At 42.5% G+C, this 27,818-nt stretch overlaps 1 protein-coding gene across 1 annotated transcript in view; it reads right to left on the bottom strand.

Moving 5' to 3' along the window:
* Positions 1–25,650, bottom strand: part of LOC115464710 (synaptosomal-associated protein 25-like) — a 63,988-nt gene extending 38,338 nt beyond the window's left edge. The window contains exons 1-3 of the mRNA XM_030195071.1: positions 25,547–25,650; positions 7,879–8,015; positions 1,604–1,645 (exon numbers count right to left, since the gene is read on the bottom strand). Coding sequence (XP_030050931.1) covers positions 1,604–1,645; positions 7,879–7,950 — 114 coding nt within the window. The 5' untranslated portion in view covers positions 7,951–8,015; positions 25,547–25,650. The remainder of the gene's footprint in view (positions 1–1,603; positions 1,646–7,878; positions 8,016–25,546) is intronic.
* Positions 25,651–27,818: the final 2,168 nt, after the last annotated feature.

Raw genomic sequence — 27,818 nt, 5'->3', positions numbered from 1 at the left:
AAAAAGGATTACAAATTGAAAGTGAAACCTCTGGAGCTCTGAAGAAGGACTGCTGGTTCTGTGGCTTTGGGCAGTTTGAAGGAGGACACCCATTCCTTCAGCTGGGGTTAGTGACTGCATGGTGATAGCATGGAAATGGGCCAATTGGAGTCCAGGGCTGCTTTTTTGGCATACTTGCTTTATGAGCTAGTATGTATATGATTGAACTTGGTTCCCTTGGCAATGGGAGCTCACTGCCAGCTTTGGTTGTGGTATTGGGCTATGGTGCAACATCCAAGGACCATTTATGTTTACTACCCTTTAAATGTTTTTATTTATTTATTTATTTATTTGTTACATTTGTACCTCACATTTTCCCACCTATTTGCAGGCTCAATGCGGCTTACATAATACCATAAAGGCGTTTGCCGATCGGTTGATAACAAATACTCGGGGGAGGGGGGTTGCACAGGATACACATGTCCTGTAAAAAAATTCCTGGCTAAGCTACTGCCCCTATGTGTGAGAGTGAAAAAAAGCTACAAAAATGGTATGGGATTTGCATTACAAGACATATGAGGAGAGACTTGCTGACCTGAACATGTATACCCTGGAGGAAAGGAGAAACAGGGGTGATATGATACAGACATTCAAATATTGGAAAGGTATTAATCTGCAAACGAACCTTTTCCGGAGATGGGAAGGCGGTAGAACTAGAGGACATGAAATGAGATTGAAGGGGGGCAGACTCAAGAAAAATGTCAGGAAGTATTTTTTCACGGAGAGAGTGGTGGATCCTTGGAATGCCCTCCCGCAGGAGGTGGTGGAGATGAAAACGGTAACGGAATCCAAACATGCGTGGGATAAACATAAAGGAATCCTGTTCAGAAGGAATGGATCCTGAGAAGCTTAGCCGAGATTGGGTGGCGGAGCTGGTGGTGGGAGGCGGGGCTGGTGGTTGGGAGGCGGGGCTAGTGCTGGGCAGACTTCTACGGTCTGTGCCCTGAAAATGACAGCTACAAATCAAGGTAAGGTATACACAAAAAGTAGCACACATGAGTTTATCTTGTTGGGCAGACTGGATGGACCGTGTAGGTCTTTTTCTGCCGTCATCTACTATGTTACCACGTTACTATGGTTGTGACACCTGCCTATTAAGTAAGACTTAACATGCCTAATCATCAGGCCCTGTAACGAAGGTTGTAATTGGCAAAGTGGTGCTTTGTGAGAAAGGGGTTGTAACAGGGAGGGCTGTAGACTACTGGGGGACTGTCAGGAGTCCAGAGAATCTGGCAGCATCTGTCTTCTGGTGAAAGGGGAACAAATGTTCATTTATAGCTGGATCAGTTGACCTACTGAGTGCCAACCCCATTTAGCTGATACTGTAAGGGAGACTCAACCTCCTCCCCTTGCTTAGTAGATCTGAAAAATATTGTTATTGACAATCAGTATGAATCACTGGGTCATTAGTTAAAATGTTTCTTGAGAATTGGTGGAGACCCTGCATATCCTACATTCATGTATTGATACCTGATTTAAAATGTCAGGGCATCATTGTAGAAGCTATCTTATTGGGGAAGAATAATTTATAACAATGAATTCTAAAATTCTAAACAAGACTTACCTCTTCTACAAGCTGCAGCATCCGACGAGTGCTTTCCAGTGACTGAAAAAGAAATCAATTCACTATTAGTCCAAACAGAATGTCATCAATGGCAGCTTTCATCACAGCAAACCCAAGTTAACCAGTGACCTTGGTCTTTTTTTTCCCTGGGCTTGGGAAGGTCAGCCATATTGCAGAGGAAGGGAGAACAAGAGATAAGTTATAACCTAGACACCTTCTCCAAGTCAACCAAGGCAGAGGACCGATGAGGTTTGACCTGCCTTCGAGAGTGATTAGTATATCCTACTATACCCAATTTAATACCTCAGATATACTTTCACCAAAACAGAGGTAAAGGCCCAAATATTGACACTAATCACTCCGTCCTATTTCAAAAATAGAAGGGGAAGAGATCTAAAGTGAGTAACCCAAACAGGCAAGTGTTGTACTTTTAAGATAAAATAAATTTATTATTATAATTTTTATTATAATATCAGACTTTGATTATTCTTAACAATGTTTTTCTTGTTCTATAGATTACCATTACCTTATTCTTAAGAAGTCTCACAGAAAATTTGTCAGATAAGTATTTTTCTTTAACAAACAAAATTTGTATTCTAACACAGATTCAACATTTCCATTTTATTCAAAACTATTTTTAATTTGTAGAAATTGATTCTTTGTATGTTGTTTGTTTTACAGGTTTCTCACTGGTCATGCAGATAAGTATTAAATATTCTCTGTAGTCTCTTTAGTATCTCGGTTTTCTGTGTATTTGTTTGGCTGAATTAAAAACTTAGCTGTTTCTTCAAGCTTTCTTGAGTTTTTTCTGTTCTTGGTCTTTATTTTAACATTAAGTACCTTAGATGTGTTGAAATAACTGGAACCAGGTTTGGTTGTACCTACTGCACTGTCTTTAAAAACTCAAAGGGAAAGAAACCTGTTCCCTAACTAATTTAGCTAACCAAAGAATTCTGTTTAAAATTTTATATTACTTCCCTAACTAGCTTTCCCAACAAGAAGAACTTATAATTATTGAGCCCTAAGCTAACCCACCCACAAATAATTCCCTAAAGAATTTTAAATTTCAGTTTATTTGCCACAAATATAGAACTTCTGGGCTTGTGATCAAAAACTCAGAGACTTTAATGTTCTCTGACAAGAGCCAGCACTCAGCTGTAATAAATTCCCACTCAATTTAATTACTTCTCCCAAAGTAACTTATTTTGGTTCTCTGTAAAGATATATTAATCAATTATTTCTCAAAGAGCATTCTCCAGAATGAATAAATCTAGATGTGTACATAAGACTTACTTATTTAACATTAATCCTTAGAATGACAAGTTATAAACTTGTTATGCCACATCAGATGATCAAACAATTAATTATATTGTTTGAAATATTAAATTGGTTTTCTCTTCAACCAGGAGCTTCTCACCTCAGCTCTCAATCACACCACTAGAAGCCTAAAACAACCTGCCAGGCTTCTTAAATTAATTAATTAAGTCTAGACACTCTCACACTTCTCAATCATCAACTCAATCTGTTTTTAAAAGGTTTTTTTTTTTTGTACTTTATTGAACTGAGTGGAGGAGTGGCCTAATGGTTAGGGTGGTGGATTCTGGTCCTGGGGAACTGAGGAATTGAGTTCAATTCCCACTTCAGGCACAGGTAGCTGCTCCTTGTGACTCTGGGCAAGTCACATAACCCTCCATTGCCCCAGGTACAAATAAGTACCTGTATATAATATGTAAGCCGCATTGAGACTGCCATGAGTGGGAAAGCACGGGGTACAAATGTAACAAAAAAAAAAAAACGGTCTGTTCAGCACTTCACTCACCTCCCAAATGACTAAAAACCTGTTTAGAACTTTCAGCAGCACACAAGCTCCTGCCACCATACACCTTTAAACCACATCAAATATGCATTTTTTAAATACAATAAACATTTTTACCAACACATACCTTAAAACAGTATTTAAATAAACATTTTTTATTCCCTGAGTGAGTTATTTTCATTTTTCTTCTTCAACACGCGCCCTGCAGGCTCTGTCATGAGCCGGCATTTAGCTCATTCTGTCAGTCTTCTCTCCTCTGCCCTGACACATGCGCAACGGATGAAACCTTCAGGCCTGTCCGGCTCACATAAATAAAAATAAAAGATCAGGCCACCGGAGTATCTTCCTTGTTTCCCTGGCCCCGCATCGGTCTCCCATTTACTTTGAAACCAGCTCTGCCCAATAAAATTGAGCCGGTTCCTCCAGGCCCGAGAATCCCTTTCTTCAGTGCATGCGCAGCTGTCTGACATCATCAATGATGTCAGATGCCAATGCAGCGCCAAGCAGGGCTTTCCCAGGCTTTCCTCTGCCTCCACACTGTGCCGCCGCTCCATACGCCGCCACCCAGCTCACCACCGCCGCACCTCTGCTATGGCTTTGCACTGCTGCTCAAAAAAAACCAAAATGCCCGGCCCCCCGCAGTCACACACAAACGCCGGCTCCTTTCAACAGCGGTGCTCAAATGCTGCTTTGCCGCTGACGCTGTCACTGCTGCAGCTGCGGCAGAAACACCCTCTCCTCTCCCCGTATTATCGCCCCAGTGCCGCTAAGGTATTGTTTTTTAACCTCTTAGGGGTTACATTACTTTCAAGAAAGCATTTTGTTTTCCCCCTGACTAAAATTACAGTACAGTATGGTAATGAAAGTAGATAGAATTTCAAACTGATGATCCTCAGAACATTTTTTTGGGGGGGGGGGGGGGGGGTAGCAGTTTCCTTCTGCTTCTTTCAGCTTCCAGCACATTTGGAATGAGGGTTAATACCCAGAGCTATGAGCCTTCATGTGGAATTAGGAAATAATTTTCCCCCTCCTAACCTACCTTGTCCTGTCACTGCAGTGACAATCTTTGGCCAGGAGCCACATATGAGGGCTTTTTCTGAAACTCTGCAATCATGGGCCCTAAAATCAGGTCCTAATGATTGCAATTCCTTTTTCCGAGACGCAGCATTCCTAGCACTGGTCAACCTGGGAAGCAGAAGACCCTAGGAATTGAACCTAAACTCTCTGCTTGACAGTAAGCAACACCACTATAAGTTGTAGTGGTGCTACATACTGTCAAGCAGAAAGTTTAGGTTCATAGTAAAGAACTTTGCTATCATGGGCCCTGATTTTAGGGCCCATGATAGCAAAGTTCTTTACTATGATCTTAAGATTGCAAACCTTGTTCCGAGTGTGGTGCGTGATGATGCAATGCTATATTGATTTTCTGTGGAATTTAACCTGTTGTGGCTTAACATGAATTTGCATGAGCCATTTGAGAAATGAAGACAATAACTGAATAAGAATCCCTGTGATAGGAAAACCCAGCGATATGATTCGCTTGAAAGCATACTGAATGTCATTCAATGCTTTCCTTTCAATGGAAATTGTCAAATGCTGGGTTGTTCAAGACTAATCAGATCATATTTCTATGAAAAAGCCTTTCATATATTGGTGCAATTTCTAATTCTTCCACATATAGACCACTGTAATTTCCTTTACTTGTATGTCTCAGGAAATCTCTAAAATATCTTTAAGTGTTACAGAACACCACTGCCAGACATATTCGAGTCTTGCAAAACATGATAAAATAACTCCTCTCCTTTTGGTTTATCTTCACTGGTTGCCAGTGCAGACTCGTATTACATTCAAATTGGCTTGTTTTGTTCATAAGACTTTTATCTGCACAGCTCCAGATTATTTAATCAAGCATGTGTTTTTCTCCGAGTCTTAAAGGAATTCTCAAGCTAAGGATGATCTTTTACTGTACTGTCTCCCCTGGATTCTATAAAGGTCGCCCAAATTTGAGGGCAGATTTCAAAACTGCGCACAAACTAATTAATGAGCTATTAACAGTCACTTATTGATGTTAATTGTCACTAATTGAGATATGTGCGCAGGTATAATTCTATACCACTGTGCACCTCAATAGTCTTACGTGCAACTCAAAAGGGGGCGAGGCCATGGGAGAGGCATGGGTGAGTCAGGAGTGTTCCCAAAATTTAGACGCAGTGTTGTAGAATACTGGGGTTACACACTCAACCTGCACACCAGGATTTACACCGGGTTTCAGCAGGCGCAAGTCCTCGCTCTTAAAGTTAGACCTAGGGATCTGCACTGAGGGGCCCTTTTACTAAACTGTGGTTAAATGGGCCCTGTGCTAGCAGCAGGGGCCATTTTTGCTGCGTGCTGAGGCCCTTTATACTGCAGCACGTAAAAAGGCCAAAAAAGACATGACCATGCGGTAAGTTTGCTCTTACCGTGTGGCATGCGGGGGGAAGCACTTACTGCCACCCTTTGAGGTGGTGGTAAGGGTTCCCACACTAACCCGCAGTAACCGGGTAGCATGCAGTACTCCTGATTAACGCTGGGTTAGCGCCTGCAGAAATATTTTTTGAATATTTCTGCTAGTGTCGGAAATGCTGTGTGCTGGGGGTGGCACTACTGCTGGTGCTCACGTTGGGCTAGTGGTAGCTCTAGATTGGCATGCGGTAAATCCGCAGTGGGCTTACCACTGCTTAGTAAAAGGGACCCTGAGTGCTAGTCTATAGAGGGTGCTCAGCCTGGTGTGATCTTTATAGAACGTCATTTAGCATGGATTCTTTCTGGGCCTAAATGTGGGTACCATTTAGTGAATCTGGCCCTCTGTCGGTAATTGGTCACTAATATAAGGACATTTTGAATGGGCCGCTGGGTTTTCAAGAGCTAAGTACCTGGACTAACCTGCTCAGGGACATTAGGATAGCTTTTTTGCATTATATTTTTAGATGTCACCTGAAAGCTTTTTTTATTTCAAAAGTCTTGGAGGATTAATATAGCAACTTAGAAAACGTTTTTTTCTTTTAAAATTCTATTTTATTAAGCATTGTTCTGAATACTTCTTTTTATTTTTATTCTCTAGCGTATGATTTTCTTTATCTGGGATCCACTCTGAACCTTGGGGGAATTGAAGGAATATAAGTACACTGATTGAATTAGATTGAAATCAAACACTTGTACTTTTTGAAAAAGTATTTTAAATAAAACTGACTACACATATGATAAATTGCTCTTAAGATGGCAATTACACTGTACATGAGTGGTATCATAAATATACAAATTACTGTATGAAGTAACTCCTTTCCATTAGTGTTCTGGGGAATCTGAAAGAAATGAGAGGCAGCAGGTTGTAGCTTCCAGTGACATGAACATAAAAATGTATTGATCAATGAGGCATATGGACAGAGAAAACAGGGGGTGAATGGAAAAGTAAGCACTTTGCTCCTTTGTAATTTGCACTTGATTTCTTGCTTTAAAAGATAAGTACATAGTGCCAGTGTGAAAGTGAGTGCAAGCTGGGGGGGGGGGGGGGGGGGGAGGGGAATGTCTCAAAATGAAAACCTAACCACCCCTTTTCACATGAGTAAAAATACTCTTTGTTGTCAAGATTTGTACCTTTACCTACAGTTGAGAGTAAGGCTTTTTTCAAAATTTATCAGTAAATATCCCCATCATTGTACATCTACAGTTATGTAATGTAAATTTGGGGGACAATATTCAAACTGTCCACACTGTGACAACCTGCTTGCATTAAGTTTCAGTGGAAAAAGTACACATGTACTGCACTTTGAAACTTGTGGGTATGAATAATTCCTTCCTTCAGCAGCAAACTCCAGGGGTTTCTGCAGAAATCATCAGTCTAAGACAGGGGTGGGCAACCACGGTCCTCGAGGACCGCAACCCTGTTGGGTTTTCAAGATTTCCACCATGAATATGCACGAGATCTGTTTGCGTCCAATGGAAACAGTACATACAAATCAATTTCACGCATATTCATGGTGGAAATCTTGAAACTCTGACGGGGTTGTGGCTCTCCAGGTCTGTGGCTGCCCACCCCTGGTCTAAGAGATATGGAGTAGTTCGGTGAACATTGCTGGAGAATTACACCCAGATATATTTCTCCTTTGAAGACTGAAAAATCTACCTCTGCTGTATTCCTGGAGAGCAAGAACAGGTAGTGAACTCAGATGAAGACTTCATATATGAATGTATATTCTGCTATCACAGAGCTTAAGGCTGGCTGTAAAACTTTTCATTAAAAGGTAAAAAGTTTTATGAAAGTTTAATTCTGCCAATGAAAGTAACCAAAGGGTATCTGAAGCACCCTAGTACAGCAAAACAGGTCTCAGAGCCTATGACTAATCTTTTACACTAAAGCTGCCCATATTTCCTACAACAACAGACACCTCATGTAAGTGGATACAGAATACATTCCTCTCACCTCATCAGCCAGCTGGTCAGCACGTCGTTGCATATCTTCTAGCTCATTGCGCATGTCAGCGTCGTCTGCCATGGCAGCTTTTGGTTTATTTACAGCAGCTTCCAATCAAAAGATCTGCAACTGGTTTCCGTAAAAACCTGGAACACATTCAGTAGGGAAATTCACATTTTCATGATATTCTGCATCATCAGCATTTTTTAAATATAAACAACAGCCATATATTTCTTCCTCTTTTTGATAAAGAATTTCTCTTTGAATTTCTAGAAAAACTTGGAAAATATGGTCAATAATGTGGAATGATGATATACATACTAACACAGGATGAAACAAATATGTTTTGCTTTGCCAATACATATGTGAACAGGGTTTGATTATATAACTCATTTCATAACAGTTACTTAACACTACATAGACTCTTTAGGCTCTTGTACATATAAATCCCGACATTTAAGAATAACGGGGTCAATTTTCTAAAGAAGCTATATGTTTATCAGCAGCCATAAGTGTATAACTGCCTTATCAGTAAATAGGGGCGTAGCCAGAAGTCCATTTGGGGAACCCAAGGGTGGACTGAGGGGGCCAGGTATTCTCTCCTCCCCCCCCCCCCCCCCCCCCCCCCCCCCCCCCCACTGCTGCTATATAATAAAGCATACTTTTGCTGGCGGGGATGCCAAGCCCAGCCCGCTGAAGAGGTCTCCTGTGTGAATCCCATGCCATGCAATTTGCAGAATCCCAACTGACCATGCTTGGAACAAACCCTGCCCATCTTCAAATCCTTGCTCAAAGCCCACCTCTTCAGTGTCGCCTTCGGCACCTAACCACTATACCTCTATTCAGGAAATCTAGGCTGCCCCAACTTGACATTTCATCCTTTAGATTGTAAGCTCCACTGAGCAGGGACTGTCCTTCCTTGTTAAACTGTACAGCGCTGCATAACCCGAGTAGCGCTCTAGAAATGTTAAGTAGTAGTAGTAGTAGTAGTGATGGCAGTTATACATGTAACTGCTTATTTGTACACACCAATTACAGCCAATAATTGGTCGTTAACACTAGAGCTGTATCAAATAGCATGTTTTACTATTTGGCCAAATATGAATAATGAAAAATATTATTCGGCCGAATATGAATACTGAATATGAATAATGGGCATTGAGCTTTAAAATAACAAAAAAACATAGTAACATAGTAGATGACGGCAGAAAAAGACCTGCACGATCCATCCAGTCTGCCCAACAAGATAAACTCACATGTGCCATTTTTTGTGTATACCTTACCTTGATTTGTACCTGTCTTTTTCAGGGCACAGACTGTATAAGTCTGCCCAGCACTATCCCCACCCCCCAACCACCCGCCTTGCCTCCCACCACCGGCTCTGGCACAGACCATATAAGTCTGCCCAGCACTATCCCCGCCTCCCACCACCGGCTCTGGCACAGACCGTATAAGTCTGTCCAGCACTATCCCCACCTCCCAACCACCAGCCCTGCCTCCCACCACCGGCTAAGCTTCTGGGGATCCCTTCCTTCTGAGCAGGATTCCTTTATGTTTATCCCACGCATGTTTGAATTCCGTTACCGTTTTCCTCTCCACCATCTCCCGCGGGAGGGCATTCCAAGCATCCACCACTCTCTCCGTGAAAAAATACTTCCTGACATTTTTCTTGAGTCTGCCCCCCTTCAATCTCATTTCATGTCCTCTAGTTCTACTGCCTTCCCATCTCTGGAAAAGGTTTGTTTGCAGATTAATACCTTTCAAATATTTGAACGTGTGTATCATATCACCCCTGTTTCTCCTTTCCTCCAGGGTATACATGTTCAGGTCAACAAGTCTCTCCTCATACGTCTTGCAACGCAAATCCCATACCATTCTTGTAGCTTTTCTTTGCACCACTTCCATTTTTTTAACATCCTTCGCAAGATACGGCCTTCAAAATTGAACACAATACTCCAGGTGGGGCCTCACCAATGTCTTATACAGGGGTATTTAAACCTCTTTTCTTCTGCTAGTCACACCTCTCTCTATACAGCCTAGCAATCTTCCAGCTACGGCCACCGCCTTGTCACACTGTTTCGTCGCCTTCAGGTCCTCAGATACTATCACCCCAAGATCCCTCTTCCCATCCATACCTATCAGCCTCTCACCGCCTAACACATACGTCTCCCGTGAATTTCTACTCCCTAAGTGCATCACTTTGCATTTCTTCGCATTGAATTTTAATTGCCAAATGTTAGGCCATTCTTCTAGCTTCTGCAGATCTTTTTTCATGCTTTCCACTCCTTCCGGGGTGTCCACTCTGTTGCAAATCTTGGTGCCATCCGCAAAAAGGCAAACTTTACCTTGTAAGCCTTCAGCAATGTCACTCACAAATATATTGAATAGAATCGGCCACAGCACCGATCCCTGAGGCACTCCAGTACTCACCTTTCCCTCCTCCGAGCGAACTCCATTTACCACCACCCTCTGACGTCTGCCCATCAACCAGTTCCTAATCCAGTTCACCACTTCGGGTCCTATCTTCAGCCCGACTAGTTTATTCAAGAGCCTCCTGTGGGGAACCGTGTCAAACGCTTTGCTGAAATCTAAGTAGATTACGTCCATAGCACGTCCTTGATTAATTCTCCGGTCACCCAGTCAAAGAATTCAATGAGATTCGTTTGGCACGATTTCCCTTTGGAAAAACCATGTTGTCTCAGATCTTGCAACAAATAATAAAAGAAGCAATGTGAAATCAGAGATCAAGTGTTTGTTTCAGTAGGATTTAGCACAGTAGGGCCTTGAATTATTCGTATTTGAATTTAAATCACTATTCAGCTGAATACAAATAATGTATTTGGGGCGAATTGAATATGAATATTCAGTACAGCCCTAATAACTTGCATGTGTAAAATTGTGCCACAAGCTTATGAAATTAAGGGGAATGTGGTCAACAGCAATGCCACTACCTGTTTAGTCTAGGCCTGCTACTGAGCAGGCTTAAACTAAACTAAATGTATAGCAGAATATTGCCACCATACAGATAATTTCATGGTGTCATGTTTGCTGCAACCTTCTACTGTAATGAATAGTGGCAGAGCGATTGGATAGATTTTCAGGCTGCCACTATCTGTGTAGCAGCTGAAAACCTACAGAGTCATAGCCATGGGAGGGGGACTAAGTCTAGGTTGTATGGCGGATGGGGTGAGACCCATCTTCATAGTTGCTTCTGTAGTGTTTCATGCTGTATGAGGTCTAGTGTTGTCATGTTGCAACAAAATTTTATTCTTGTGTTTTCGAACGCTTCTCAATCGTCCTTTCAAAGTTTTCAGGTTTGCAGTGCAATACTTTGAGTGATCCTCTGATTGTCCTTTACGAGTTTATAAACCTTTCGTGTGTGAGGCTTGTCTTTTGCTGTCATGAGTCATCCACTTCATTTTTGATCACTCAAATCAGCCCTTCCTGGTCCACAGTCTTTATAATTTATGGCCCAGCAATGCACAGTACTCACATCAACATAGTCATCATCATAAACAGCAGGTTGCAGTGAATTTCAATTAAAAGGACTCCATCAGTCAGGAATTCTATCACTGCATGTTGCTTAAATCGCACCAACAAGTGTTCACTGCATGCTTCCATTTCACAAGCAATGCAAAGCAGCCTCTTCACACAGACACTTCTCACCAACTGAGGTGGAGGAAGAGATTTCAAAGAACAAGTGAACACTTGAAGTGCATCAGTGCTGCCATCTGTTGATGAATTATGGAGGTGGAGACATTACTTGTCATTTAACCATTGTATATTTGCTGCTTGAGTTAAAACAGAGGGCCAGACCTACCAACCATTTTCCCCATAGACACAGAGTGGGAAAAAAGCCTTAGTAAATCAGGCCCAGAGTGTATTATGTGCTGCCACTTTTCAAGCTGTGCTGATCAACACCTAAGAAGGAAGTGTGTTTGAATGAAAATAGACAGAGATCTGGATCAAATAACATTGTTGGGAGAGACACTGAATAAATGCTCTGACTGCATATATCCAATGATCTCCTGTTGTTTTCTATTCAGAGGCAGAGCTGCTGTCTCTTCTAAAGTAACTACATTTTATTTATTTAGATATGGCTCACACCTTTTTCAGTTGTAGCTCAAGGTGAGTTACATTCAGGAACACTGGGCATTTCCCTATCCCTGGAGGGCTCACAATCTAATTTTGAACCTGAGACAATAGGAGGTTAAGTGACTTGCCCTAGATCACAAGGAAAAGCAGTGGGATTTGAACCAGCCACCTCAAGATGTCAAGACTAGTGCTTTAACCACTAGGTCACTCCTCCACTTGCCTTGCCATGCCACCTGTTTCCTTATAGGCAAGTCTGCAAACAATAAATGATAACTGCAGGCCAGGACACGGGGCAATTCTATGAGTGGGTATCTTCTTTTAGATGCCACAGTACCATGCAGTGAAAGCCTAGTCGATAATTGCATCAGGATCCAGATTCTGTTATAGTTTCCAAGTTTTATTAAAACTTTCTATCCTGCCTATGGGAAATTCCATCTAGGTAGCGTACAGTCTAAATTAAAAAGGGAGAGAATTAAACTATAGACAAAATATCACACAGTAAGGAAAGGGGGAGAACTCCAATTTTGATAGAAAAGAGGAGGAGGCACTAAAAACAGAAGGTGCCCTGCACTTGATTCAGGATTCTCAGCGATTCCACCAAATCGTTGAAGATAAGGGTCAGATAGAGGGATCAATGTGCACTAGAAAAGGCATCTTGAAAGAGAGAAGTTTTAAGGTCAGACTTAAATGTATCTAAAGAACAACACTGATGTAAATGTGTAGGCAATGAGTTCCAGAGTTCAGGGGTTTGAACAGAGAATATAGCATTATAGAGCATTCATGGTGGATTTCCCTATGTGTTGGCATAACTTGGAATCAGTACACTGTACATTTACAAGCCTACAGTTACATAAACCATAGACCTGGTGGTATCTGTGGGCACCTAAGTGTGACAAAGGCATGTGCAACTTACAGTATCATGTAGGTTGTATGCATAAGTGGCAGCTCCGCCCATGCCCCTCTATTGCTTCACCCATGTGAACGAACCCTTGCATGTACTTGCTATGCCCCTTATACAAGCAACTTACAATATAGCGTTTTAGTTGCTTTGCTGCCAGTGGTGTAGCTATGTGGGGCCATGGGGGCCTGGGCCCCTCCCAAATTTGCTCTGGTCCCCTGGTTTGGCTGGCGGGGGTCCTCAACCCCCGCCAGCTGAAGCCTTCGTCCAGCGCTAGTCTCCAGTGTGTTCCTTTTAGTGAAACTGAGCTTGCTCATTTTCATTAAAACATGTGTGCTGGACATAAGGGGAAGAGAGAGCAGGGCAGGCAATCTGGCGGCGCCGGAGACTAGCGCTGGATAAAGGCTTCAGCTGGCGGGGGTTGGCGTCCTCCACCAGCCAAGATATGTACAGCGGTAGCAATGAGTGGGGAGCGGCAGGGTGGTGGAGAGAAGGCGGCGAGGCGGCAGAGGAGGAGAAGCAGCGGGGCAGCGGACCAAAATGTGACCCCCCTCCCCCCACTTTGGGCTCTGGCCCCCTCCCACCTCGAGGTCTGGCTACGCCCCTGTTTGCTGCCACTTAAAGCATGGAAATGTACACTTATCTATGACAGTTCTGTACATTCATGTAAGCAAAGGGTGCATAAATGCAGGTGCCCAGTTACAGAATTGCTCTTTATTTGCTTACTGATCTGGAGACATTGTCAGTCTTTATCTGCAAGTCAGATCACTAAAGGCTAATCAGATCTGTGGGAAGGAACTTACCAGCACTGATATTAAATAAGCAGTTTCCCCACTGATACAAAACGCTAAACAGGCTGCTAAACATTCAAATGTAGTACATAGCAAAGACTTACTCATGATTTTCCCAGTATATTGCATATACTGTACTTATGCAATAAGTTCCAACACAGGCCTGTTTTTCTAACTTCAATCCTTGTGCAGTCTGATGCATGTTATATTCCATAATATATCATTAGAATTGTTCTATACTGGTTTTCCTCTTTATCTGAATTCTTCAGTTATTCCATACGGTCCCCACCACCTCCAGCCTTTACATTCCTCCCAGGAAAATTTCTTAGCTATCCTTGTCCCATCTTTGATATGTCTATATTCTGCTTGCCAAGCCGCATTTTGCTTCTTGACTCTACTTTATGGAATTCCCTTCTATAGGATGGAAAATAAACGGAGCAAATCGTTGACAAAACAAAACATAATTTATTAGTAAAAACCAATGGAATATATACACACAAATAGCCCTTATTTGCTGTTTGTATAAAGATACTTCTAGTTTTTATATTCACATTGCAAACAGAACATTTACCGCAGGGAAAGTGACCGCTAGGCAGGTTATTTTGTGGTGCACCTATATTCGGTAATGTGGACGGAACTAGAAGATCCCTAAGGTTCTCCTCCCATTTATATGCAACAATAAGCTTCTTTTGGTTAAATATTTCCAGATTCTCATGCCAATGTTTTTTTAATGATACTGACAATCGAATAAGACATATTAGTAAAAGGTAATGTGCAGACAATCTTATCTTTATTTGTTTTATGACCTGGCCTAAGTAATGTCTCCCTTGCAATGTTGGAGGCCTTCTGAAAACCTTCTCTTATACATTTCCGTGGGTAACCCTTTTCTGTAAACCGTCTAAACATATCTTTAGATCTAAATGTATATGTTTTTGGATCTGAACATAGCTGTCTTAGCCGCAGGAATTGACTGTAAGGTAGATTAGTTTTAAGACTTTTGCTGTGGCAACTTTCATAATGCAAATATTTATTAACATCTGTGGGTTTGCGGTAAATGTCTGTGAGGAATTTATTCTGTTTGATACATATGTTAATGTCAAGAAAAGGAATGATTTATTTATTGCAATTCATTTGAAATTTGAGATTGATGTCCAAAGTATTTAACCAATTATGAAAATCTTTTAAATCACTTTCTGTTCCTTTCCAGATCATAAAGACATTGTCTATATACCTTTTCCAAAGAAATATATTATCCATATATCTATTCCCTGACATAAATTTATTTTCAAAACTTGCTACATATAGGTTCACAATAGATGGTGCGAATGTCTCCACCGATATGATTAATATCTGAATCACATTGCTTTTAGTGAAGATGTTATATTAGGCACTCTAGATATGAAATCTTTATACACTAATATTCCACAAGATGAAGCACTGGAGATAATTCATGAAGCACTTTATAAAAATGTGATCATCCGAGGCATATGCCTATTGAATTTTTGCTCTCTCTTGCAGAGATTGTCTTAAAAGATAACTATTTTTGCTTTGAAGAGACTTTTTATCTTCAAAGGATACAGCAATGGCCTGCACCATGGCACCATCTGTTGCAAACCTTTATATAGACAATTTTGAGAAAAAAAATTCTGACTATGCATCAGTATAATGAACAGTTAATTGCCTGGAAAAGGTACATCGATGATGTGTTATTTATTTGAAAAGGTACAGAAGACAATTTGTTAGAGTTTTAGGAATGAAATAACAGTTTGAATAAAAATGTGAAATTTTAATTGAACTATAGTAAAGAGGAGATAGCTTTTTAGATATCTGAGGGGGCCTTTTACATAGCCGCAGGAGGGCTAACACTTGGGTAGCGTGCGGCAAATTTGCACTACCACTGGGGTACCATGTGTGCCCGGTGGTAATTCCGAGTTTGGTGCACATCGAATTATGCAGCAGAAAATATTTTTCTATTTTCTACCATGGGGGTGTTCCAGATGGTAATCAGTAGTGTGGCCACATTGGTGTGTGCTGCATGGTTACTGCATGGGTAGCACATGAGCCCTTACCACTAAGTCAATGGCTGGCGGTAAGGGCTTGGACCGTAACTAGACATATGCTAGTTTTAATTTTTGCGCAAGCCCAATTCCTGGCCCATTAAAAAAATGGCCTTTTTCCCAGAAGCAGTAAAAAGTGGCCCAGCGCATGCCCAAAAGATGCGCTCACATTACCACACGTGCAGGACATCAGACAGACTCAGAAACCAAACAAAGGAAGAAGACTTCGGCTGGTGGGGGTTGGGGGTCCCCTGCCAGCAAAGGTAGCAAACAGCGATGGCAGGCGGGGGGGGTCGAGAGGGTCGTCGGCAGGGGGGGTCAAAGTTGTTGGAGGTGGTGCTGGTGGCGGGTGGGTGGGCAGGCAGAGGGGTTGGTGGCGCCGGGGGGGGGGCTATAATGTGTCCCCTCACCTCGGCTCTGCACCCCTCTCCCACCGAAGTCTGGCTACACCCCAGGTATAAAGAAACCCTTGGTCAAACATGCAATAAATATTTTATTTATATTTATATTTAAAGAAGTCTGGTTCAATGTGGCTTACAGTGATAAATGGTTACAGGGTGTCAGTGCCTCTAGTAGATGGTTAGAGGTTACAAAGATGCTAATGTCTTTAGGTGATATTATAAGATTACATTATAGAAAGAAGAACATACAGGAGCAGATCATACTGGAACAGTTGAGATGTAGAAAGGCAAACTCTGCTGAGGGTGATAATAATGATTGGGAACAATGGTCTGATGATGGGCATAGTAGGAATGCCCATTTTTTAATGCTGCAAAGACTGAATATTTTATGGAGAGGAGGTGATGTAGATAAATTGTTGGTTAGGATTGAACAGAGAATAATATTTGAATTTGGGCCTGTTATACCAAATGGTCTAAATAAAGAGCTAGATTATATGGCTTGTTTATGAGTTATGATTTTCTTTCTTGGTCAAATTTTGTACTCCTATATTTTTACTTTTATTCTGTTTGGTTTGATTGATACAATATGAGACAATGTAATTTTAGAAAGATCTTTTTTAAGAACGTGACTTATTTGTGTTTTATAATGGCCAAAAGGGACACTTTTCTAAGTAATGACCACACTTTTAGGAGTGAGCTGGATCATGTATTACATTTTTATTACATTTTCTATTTTGTATGGATGTTTATTTGTATGAACATTTATATTTTTACTCCAGGTGCCTGGCGCTCCCTCTGGCTGCCTACCAGGCACTGTGGAAGACTTACAGCTCATAAAAATTTAAGGAAACTCTGATCTACTTTATCAAATGCATTTCTAGCATCAAGTGGCCAGGATATTGTAAGCATTTTCTTTGAATGTGCGACAGGCATAATACTTAAAGCTGGCCTAACTATCAGAAGCCTAACTTTTTGGGTCAATCTCATATCAACTTTTTTTTAACCATATCAGGATGAAAGCCTGAAGTCCTACTAAATACATTAAAATCTCAGTATCATAAAGATTCTTAAAGTATCATAAATGGTCTTACAGACTGAAGATTTCAGTCTTTAAGACCCACAATTAGGGCTGTCTCTTTTGACTTATGCATAACTGTATCAACAAGGTAGAAATAATTTTACCATATTTTTAAAATTTATACTATCCAGACTTTACTTGGCTGTCATTGCTCATTTTGTAATTGGGTGTTCTTTTTTTGCCAACTGTTTGGATGACATGTTTAATCAATAAACAGTGCACCTTATTTATAATGGAGTTTTATCGCTATTGCTGCTTCCCATCCCCTTACTCAGCCTTTCACTAGGTCATTAAACATTTAAAATGATGCAACCTAGGCATTTAAAGCAATTGCAAAAGAATGGAAAAGGTTTCTCTCTCTCTCTCTCTGGCACATTTTCTTCAAACTTCTCAGAAAAGTCAGGTCTTAGGGGTAACATATGCAGTCTACTTGCTTTACTGATTTCCCAATATTGTTTCTATAGTTAAAAGTATCTGGCAATGAAGCAAATAACTAGTGTTCTCCTAACAGTATGGATTAGATTCAGTAAATGGCAGCTGTGAGGGAGTCTATAAGATGCTGCCATTTCCCCTTAAGCATACTTTCCAGCTTATTTTCGGAAAGACGCCCATATTTCGACCCAAATCGGGAGATGGGCGTCTTTCTCGCATGGGTGCCCAAATCGGTATAATTGAAAGCTGATTTTGGGCGTCTTCAACTGCACTCCGTCGCGGGAACAAATAAAGTTGACGTGGGCGGGTTGAAGGCGGGACTGGGGCGTGGTTATCAGCCGAGGATAGATGGGCGTGCTCGGCCGATAGTCGAAAAAAATAGGCGTTTTTAGCGAGAATTTACGTCACTTTTTTTGGACCCTTTTTTCTCACGAATGTCCCAAAAATGTGCCCTAAATGACCAGATGAACACTGGAGGGAATCGGGGATGACCTCCCCTGACTCCCCCAGTGGTCACTAACCCCCTTCCACCAAACAAAAAGAACTTAAAATACTTTTTTGTTCCAGCCTGTATGCCAGCCTCAAATGTCATCCCCAGCTCCATCACAGCAGTATGCAGGTCCCTGGAGCAGTTTTTAGTGGGTGCAGTGGACTTCAGGCAGGTGGACCCAGGCCCATCCCCCCTACCTGTTACACTTGTGGTGGTAAATGGGAGCCCTCTAACCCCCCCCCCAAAACCCACTGTACCCACATGTAGGTGCCCCCCTTCACCATTAAGTGCTATGGTAATGGTGTAGAGTTATGGGTAGTGGGTTTTTGGGGGGGATTTGGGGGGCTCAGCACCCAAGGGAAGGGAGCTATGCACCTGGGAGGTAATTTAATGTTTGTTTCTATTTTTTAAAACTGCCCTCTAGGGTGCCCGGTTGGTGTCCTGGCATGTGAGGGGGACCAGTGCACTACGAATCCTGGCCCCTCCCATGACCCAATGCCTTGTATTTGGTCGTTTTTGAGCTGGGCCGCTTCAGTTTTGATTATCGCTGAAAAACGGAAACGCTGATCTCAAAAACCGCCCACATCCAATGCATTTGCCTGGCACAAGCCATATTTTCGAAACTAAACATAGATGTCCATCTTTTTTGAAAATACGGTTCGGCCCGTCCCTTCACGGACCCGTTCTCGGAGATGGACGTCCTTACACATAGGCGTTCGCGTTCGATTATGCCCCTCTTTGTCACAGTGTCAGAACCACCTTAAGATCTATAGTCCTGCCCAAAGAGGAAGTGACATGGGAGGAGTGGAGCCAGGAGAGCAGGAACTAGGAAGTATAAAAGCTCAGGGCACAGCTAGGCTAAGGAGGCCCAGAGGGAAGCAACAGCACCCTACTGCATATGCCTACACCACCTATGTATGTATGTACATGTATGTATGTACCTTAATGCAATACCATTTGTAATTCTATTACCCGGAAATGGCAACCGCCATTACGGCAAATGTAAGCCACATTGAGCCTGCAAATTGGTGGGAAAATGTGGGATACAAATGCTACAACTAAATAAATAAATAAAATAAATGTGTGAACTGAAAACCGCTACAGTCAGGTAGGCCAACTTTGACTTGGAACCTGCTAATTATTTTGCTGGTAACTCTGGGGAGCCATACCAGAGCCCAGTCTTATATATTGTATGCTAAGGCCCTGCAGGAGCAGGCCACAGGGGGATACTTTTGTATTGAAGGACTGATTTTTTGTTCACTTTTCTTCTCCACCTATAAATGGAACAGGACACCTATATGACACCTTCAATAAAATATTATTTTGTTCACCTTAACCTGCTGTGTGGCTCTGGTTTATCCTGTCTCCAGGGCCTGGCCTCAATCATGTTATAACAGCACCCAAATTTGTGTTCCAAAAAAAAGTGTGCTAAATGCAGTTCTATAAATGGCACACGAGTTAGTGATGTTTATAGAACAGTGCATAGCAGCAAGATCTGCACCAAGCTTTTGGCACAAGGATTTACACCAACTGAAACCTGGTGTAAGGCTCATGTATAAATGAGGCATGGATTCCCCAAATTCTATAATACTGCACACATCTTTAATGAATGCCATTGACCCACCCATGGCTGTCCCATGGACACATCCCTTTTTCAGTTACACACTGAAAGATTTATGCGTGCATCTTTATAGAATAGCGCTTAGGGAGATGCACACAGAAATCTAAATTGTTGCCAATTAATGTCAATAATTGTTTTTTAATACCCAATTATTGGTACTAATTGACTCATTACTCAAATTGCATGCACAAATTGGGTTCATCCCCATATCTGCATCTGCAATTTTGAGCCCTATATATTGAATCCGAGGGTATATGGTTACTGAATAGGAATACATTGTATGGTGCACATCAATCTTTTGAAGATTTATTATTATTAGACATTGTAATACTTTAGTTTCTTCATAGTCCCAAAATATAAATCTATACTAATCCTCACTGAAGTCCACAGACCTTATTTCTTGGCTCACGAGGATGGAGCTGGAGGGAAGAGAAGCATTCATCATTTGCAGTTTTCTTAGGGAATGGCAACTTAGAGAAGATTTGTCTTTTCATTTGTTTGCATCATCTCTTAGTCTCTACATCTACTGTATCTTGCTACCTAGCATCCTTTCAGTCATTTATGTATCATTAAATTGACAGAATTCAGAGGGGAGATGTTAGAACAGGTAGGGACATACAGGGAATGATGGTGGACATAGAGAAGAAATGTCAAATGGACCAGAAACCCTGGAAGCAGGAGAAGATGGGTGGGACTCTGTGGTGGGAGATAGGGGAATAAAGAAGAAGACAGATGGGACACAGGGGTAGTGGGTAGGGGAACAGAGCTAATAAACTATGGGACCCAAGAGGTAGGGGGAGCAAGAGAACAAAGCAAAGGGTGGATGGGTTCCAGAGATGGGGAATAGGTAAGGGAACAGAGCAAATGATGGATTGGACCCAGAGGTGGGGGGTAGGGGAACAGAGCAGAGGATGGATGGGACATGGTGGTTGTGTGGGAGATTTTTGGGGGGGAGGGGGGAGAGCAGGGAATAATGGATGGGAGAGATGGAAAGGGGATTTTGAGGGGATAGGGAAGACCTGGCAATTGGTAGGTATGAGTGGGAGTGTGTTGATGGGTTCGGAAAATGAGTGAAATGGGGGGTAAGAGAGATGGGAGGAAATGTGGGAAAGGGTTTAGATGTGAATGAATTGGAAGACAGGAGAGAGGATGAAAGGCATTGAAAAGGGATGAGAGTATTAAGAAGGGATACAAGATGAAGGGGATGGGTCTCTTAAAGGGTTGAATGAGAGTGGAAATGAGGTTAAATAATGGTGAAAGAGAGGCAGTAGGAGATGGGGTAGAGGGTAAGAGATAGAAGAATAGCTTAGAGGCAAGAGAAGGAAAGAGAGACAGGGATGTAGCTAGACTGGTGAGGGTAGGTGAGGGTTGAAAGGGTGAGTACTGAAGATGGAAATGGAGGATTAGGGAGTGGGTGAAAGATGAAGAGGGGGATAGGAAACTAGGGAAGAGAGGGAGACGGGGGAACGGGAGTACCGGAAAGGGAATGAGAGGGAGATGGAAAAAGCTGGTTGGTAGATGAAAGCTGAAAAGGAGGAGACTAAGAAGAGGGTGAAAGAAAGGAAGAATGCAGAGAAGAGAAAAGTGGAAAAAACATGAAAAGAGAGATCAGTGGCAGAAAGATGTAGAGAAGGAAAAAAAGACAAGAGGAGAGAAGAAGTGAAAAGGCATACCTTTAAAATAATTTGGGAGAAGACTGACACAAGGAAGTGTAAAAGATAGGGATCAGCCCAGCCAGAAAAATGAAAAGCTCAAACAACAGTGAAAAAACAAAAATATTATTTAATACTTTTTAAAGATTGGGATGTGTCCAGTTTAGAAAATGTACGTCTTTTCCGTTTTTCTATTTAGCAGAGTACAGGATGAAATGCCTTTGTTTCTCTTTTACTAGTATTGCCCTGCCTATAGAGTCTGGCTTTCTTGGGGGGTGTCTCTGTTTCAGTTTTTGTGCCTGTTTTTTGTGGTTCCCTATGGTGTGAATCCATCTGTGTTCTACATATGTGACTGAGGTAAAGGATTTTGCTATCATGTGGTATCTGTGTAGAAATTTGTAACAGTTCAGCTTATTCTAGTTTCCCAGTAGTAGGTATATTGCTGCTCTAGGGCCACTTTACTATTTATAGCACTGTGGATTAGGTGAATTAGGGGCTCTTACGGTTTGGTAAGTTTGCTCTGTAGGTCTTTGACTATGTCTTTGTAGTGTTTTGTGCTATTTTGAAAAGTGTCTGGCCCTATTAAAAAGCAGGCCCTTAGCACCCAAAATAAAAATGCTCAAGACTAGTGGTCTCCAAATCCTGTAGAGTCACCACACAAACAAAATCCCATCTGACTGGCAGTGGAAGGAGCATCTGCTGCTCCTCAGGTGATAATTACAATCTGATTTTTTTGGTGTGTGTTGAAAATGGATGTGTGGCAAAATCAAAATTGCTGCGTGTCCATTTTAGGTCTGAGACCTTACTGCCAGCTATAGACCTAGCGGTAAAGAATTTGGGCAGTAATGACCTACACGCATCAGACGCGTGTCTGCTATGCGCACCGGAAAATAAAAAATATTTTTCCGACAAGCGTATCGGACACGCACTGAAAATGAAATTACCGTGAGAGCCACGCGGTAGTTGGGCAATAACTCCATATTGGTGCACATTGGGTGCGCATAGGGGCCTAAGTGGCTTAGTAAAAGGGGCCCTAAGTGACTTGCCAAAGATCACAAGGAGCTCCAATGGGATTTGAACCAAGTTCACCTGGTTCTCAACTAAAGAAAGGCCCAAGAGCTTGTCTCGACAGACCCAGTTAAATGAGGGTTGGGCCCATTCAAGAAGGCTCTGAGCAGGAAGGAGGGAGTGCGTGGGTGGGGGGTGGGGTGGAGGGATCAGTGTTCTCGGTCGGAGGGCTCAAGGGCTGGCGTGATTGGTCGGATTAAAAGAAGCCGGCCAGCCCTTGAGCACGATCTTGGCATCTGATTGTTGGAGAGGTTGCGGGGGGGGGGGGGGCAGTTGGGAGGGAATAAGGGCTGGGATTCCTCCGAGGCTCAGGGAGTTTCCTGATCCTCGGAGGTGGCTTTGCCCTCCCTCCTGTCCTCACATTGAATTTGAGGGGGCGAGTCTTCCTTTGTTGTTTTGTGGAATTGGTTTTTTCAGGTGAATGGCGTTGGAGTTGTCGCAGCGGCAAAAACCTGAGCTATAGGAGCAATGGCTCATGGGGATTAGCCGGGTCATTAAAGGCAGGTCAGGCGACCTGGGATAAATGTGTGGAGGTCCACACGGGACAGGGCTCTTGCTGTTAGGGCGGAGCCGGGAAGAGGAAGAGTTGCGGTGACAACAGGAAGCGGAAGTTGCTGCTTTGCTATCATGGCGGGCGGTGGACGGGGGGGGGGGGGCAGCTGTTGATGTTATGCTCTGACAACTGTAGCTCGGGGGTGGGGTTATCCTTTACTGATGTTAATTGAAAGTTTAAATGTTAATAAATCAAGCTGCGGCCTATGGTTATCCCTCAATTGTGTGCAGAAGAGGTATTGACTGATGAGGTATGGGGGAAAGCAAAGGTAATTGGGGGGGGGGGGGGGGGGGGATGCCGGGTCGAACGTGTCCCGGCTCCAAGGATTAATGCTCTAACCCAGTGATTCCCAAATCTGTTCTGGGGAAAACTCCAGCCAGTCAGGTTTTCTGCATAAGAGAAATTTGCATGCAAACCAATCTCATGAATATTCAGTGCAGATAGTCTGAAAACCTGACTGGCTGGTGTTCCTACAGGACAGGTTTGGGAACCATTGCTCGAACTATACAACGTACTCTAGGTCTATAATATACTCATTTCATCATAATATAGCTTGAACACAGTAGGTAGCTTTCTATTAGAAGTGATTAAGCCCAGCCGTCCTCTACAGATTACAGTCCAGAAGGGAATAGTAAGTAAATACACTTGTAATTTACTAATCTCCGTTTGCTACGTGTGATTTTGTTTTGTCTGCAGAGCTGTGCCTCTGTAGAATGATGGGATTTCCCCTGCTCAGTTTTAAGGGATTTTGTTACCTTTAATTTAGATTTCCATCATAATGCAGAAATAAAAGGTAATTCTTGATTTCAGCATTTTTATTTCTGTTTGGAAAACAGTATTATTGGAAAGGTAAAACTATGCATAAACTTGAGTACCTAAAATTTAGCATCTTCCAGGAATAACACAGAATATCTTCTATTACAAAGAATAAAAGTTGCAAAAGCAGAAAAAAGGTATCCTGTTTTATATGCAATTTTAGGTTTCTTTATCGTGATATTAAAAATCAGCAGAAAATTTTGATCTCAGGAACACAGACTCCCTCCTCTACTTGGCACATTGTGAAATGCAGGATACTGCGAAATACATCATATCACTGCAGTATTAACTCCCAGGTCTCAGGCAGCAATGATTTTACCCATGAAGAGATTAGCACTGTCAATACTGCGGTGGGACTTAGTTAAAACACAATGGGAGGCACACACTTACAGTTCATTAACTTTTCAGAAGCCCAAATAGCTTACATATCCGAATGGTATTTAAGGTAGTACTGCAACATTTACTGAGTCTAACAGAAACCATAGCTGGGCGTGACCAGCTGCAAAACCAATTGATCAGTATCCTTCGTTCCCAGCCACACTTTAGCTGCACTTTTAAGGAAAGTGGGTGGCGCACGGCATATACCACATCTACTCTAACATGATTTTCTGCCATCTTTTCGGTTGGAAAATGATCGGCGATCTTGCTTAAGACAGTTCAGGGTTTAAAACCATAAAACAAAGTGTTAATTTTCCCGGTTTCCCACTATCAGGTGAATAGTTAAAATCTGCCTTCTTATTGAGCTGCACTGCAGAGCAGTTCCCTCCCACTTCCACTAGAGGCTAACAAACACAGTCCTAATTATTAATGCCCAAGCACGTAAATCTAGCAGCTTTGCTGCCTTTCCTTTGACGCAACTACGCAGAACTGTTTGAACGTGCGGCAGGATTGCACCCCGGTGAAGTTTCAATCATTTAAAAAAATCTTCTGTATGCCATAATGCACCCTGAATAATCGAATCACATCTTTCTTCGGTTTAACAAAGAGTGCACAGTTAACACACCTCTCTTGTAACCTAGATCAAGGCTGTATGCGCAATACATTAGCATGCTTTAGGCAAGCACAGAAAAGTATAGATAGGAAACCGGAAAAAAAATTAACACCCTTATTACATTATTTCCATTATGCCTGTAGTGGGACATGTAGGTTCGCCCATCACAGACTTTTATTCATGAATAGCATAACACATATACGAAGAACATGTTTTTTTTTAATGTTGGATGTTGTATTCATACCAGATTGCTCTTGCGGAGCATCTGGTGCATGCGAGTGAGATAGCATGCTGCAATGACACATCAGCGCCAGAGACAGATTATGTATGTACTGTATACACACGACAAGAAAGCCACAAGAGCATCTGCACCACACTGCAGACCGGAGCTGTCCAAGGTGCTGCTTCGGTTGAAAACCAACTACCAGCGCTTGCCTAGTCTTCACACTGCATATGATCATAAATCAAACTATGCAGCTCGATGGAACAAAAAAAAAAAAAAAAAAAAAGGCAACAGTCTCCCGTCCCCTAAATCTAAACAAAACCCTTTTATTTCACCATTAAGAACCTTGTTTCTGTATATCAGAAACAGTGCATGACTGTAAATAGAATAAGTGCAAATACAGAAAGATTTGCTTTAAAATTCGGTTTAACAGGCTTTGGATTTAGTCTGCCCCACTGCCTTCCCACAATATTTCTTTTAGCTGACTGTACAGAAAATTTGCTTCCTTTACCTTGGTTTCTTTGGAATTCAGTTCAGCATAGTCCCTTCATGGAAACTAGACTCTTTAAGGCAGAAGAACTGATTTAAGGCTGTTGCTGCAGGGAAGCAAGAACTGCCTTGCCTGACGTCCTCTAGTCTTCTTCAATGGAAAACAGCTCTGCCTTCATCAAAAATGGCTGTCCTTTTTGACGTCAGCAGCTTTTAATGGGCATCTATCAAGGAGGGTATGGGGTGGAGAGACAGAGAGGGCTGGGGGAGATTGAATTATTGGCTGCTACTCTGGACTGCAACTCATTACATTTTCTTCCTTTTTATAACCAGACGTACCAAACTGGCTCAAAACCTTTCTAAAGTACAACTGTAAGATTTTAATATGGTTATGCAGTTTATAGCTTTTTAAAAAGTTTGATTTTTTTTTTGTCTGAGGTACCTTTGGATTCCTGGCTTGATGGTAATGCAGCAGTGATACTGTTTTCGCCAAAGGGGTAATCTGAAAAGGGTATTCTTGTGTGGCCAGTTTACATCTGTGGCTATTTACCTACAAATTTTTCCAATCCAATTTTTGGATGGATTAATATGAGTGTTTCACAAAATATAATAAAAATTAAAAGGAAGAAAAGTATAAAGTATGGATATTTAAAGTATAACTAAAATAAGTTTTATTTAAGGCTAAATCAGTCTTTTGAAGAATAAAGCTTAAAATATGAATTTAAGAACAATGTAAATAAAATATTCTTTGCGCATGTTAAAAGCTGATGTGAGATGTTTAATTATCTTCTATTTGATTTTTTTTTCTAACAATCCTTCTTAAGTCTGCTTCGAATTTAGCCCTGTCTGCTGATTTTGGGAAACCCACAACAGCAGTCATTAAAAGGAAAGCAGCTCACCCAATAATCCTTGGAGCCGGTACCCCTGGTTCAGGCTAATTGACCCCCCCCCCCCCCCCGTACTCCTTCTTTCTCAATAACACAACACACCAGTGTGGGATAACACAGGTCGCAGCTTGTTTTATTAACATTACTTACATAACAATAACATAACAACCCCCCTTTTGCCCGAGCTACAATTTTTTACAGTCACACCGCAGCAACCGCTGCCCCCCACCGCCACTTGCCCTGACAGCAAGTGGCCTCGTCCTCCAGCCGACCTCTTCCGACTCTGCCACTTCAGCAAGAGCCAAGGCCTGTGTGGACCTCCACACATTCCACCGGGTCACCCGACCCACTTCTGCACCGGCTCACCCCTGAGCCTATTCTCTGTAGCTCGGGTTTTTTGCCACCGGGGGAGGGCTCTTGCACTGCAAAGCCCCCTCCCCCACAAGCTGCCCCCTAGTGAGAGCCCTCCACACTGGTGGCTTCGATACATTCCTGCAAATCATTTAAGAAAAGATCCAGCCCCACCGCTGACAGATGCACTCCGTCTGTAGCAAATAAACCTGTGCACCGTGTGTCCACCCAAGGGTGCTTAATCTGGCAACCCCCCATAGCTAGTATCCATACCCCAATCTGCCTATTTACTTTGTGCAAGCCTCGTTGCCACTTGCGTGCCAGCAAACGGGCTGGCCATGGTATGATGTCGGGAACCATGCTATCACCAATCTCAAGTTATCCTTAACTGAATCTATAAGTTGCTTGCCAGTCCAATTGTCCACTTCATTACCGCCCATATGTATTACCAGCAGCCGAGGGTGATGGGTCCTGTCTCACAGGCGATACAGCAAGGGCACCAACTGATGCCATCGCATGCCGCACTGTCCCCACCAAGATATCCGGATCCCTCATTGCACCAAGCTTAAATGAATGCCTCCCGGCCTCCAGGCTGCTCTGCTGCTCGCCCAATGTATGAAGGAATGCCCGATAATCCACACCCTGGATGTCTCACCGCCAGCATCTAGGGGAGATGGGCAGCCACGAGTTGGGGATGCACACACCGGCTGACAACCCCCAACAACTAGACAGACAGAAAAGCATACCGTAGGTGAAAAGATGCTACACAGACAGGGTAGGCCCAGGTCCGCTTCCAACTGCCACCCCCCCACAACCCCCCCTCATTAAGGCCGAATGTATGCCTTCTACGCTCCGGAGGACCACCTTCCAATGCCCTGGATGGCTGCTTCTCCTAGCCCTGCCTGACTCGCACTCGTCGCTGCTCCAATGCGGAAGGAATGAGTGCCAAACCTCGTAGGATCCTCACCTAAACTGACCAAACACCTACGCAGGATGGCTGTGAACTGGTACCTCGTCAGCACGGACCCATCCACATGCATGAAATATGAGGGGGGG

The sequence above is a fragment of the Microcaecilia unicolor genome, chromosome 3, assembly GCF_901765095.1.
Source record: "Microcaecilia unicolor chromosome 3, aMicUni1.1, whole genome shotgun sequence".
Lineage (NCBI taxonomy): Eukaryota > Metazoa > Chordata > Amphibia > Gymnophiona > Siphonopidae > Microcaecilia > Microcaecilia unicolor.
Note: the sequence above shows the minus strand (reverse complement) of the source record. Positions and strands in the feature narration are given on the sequence as shown.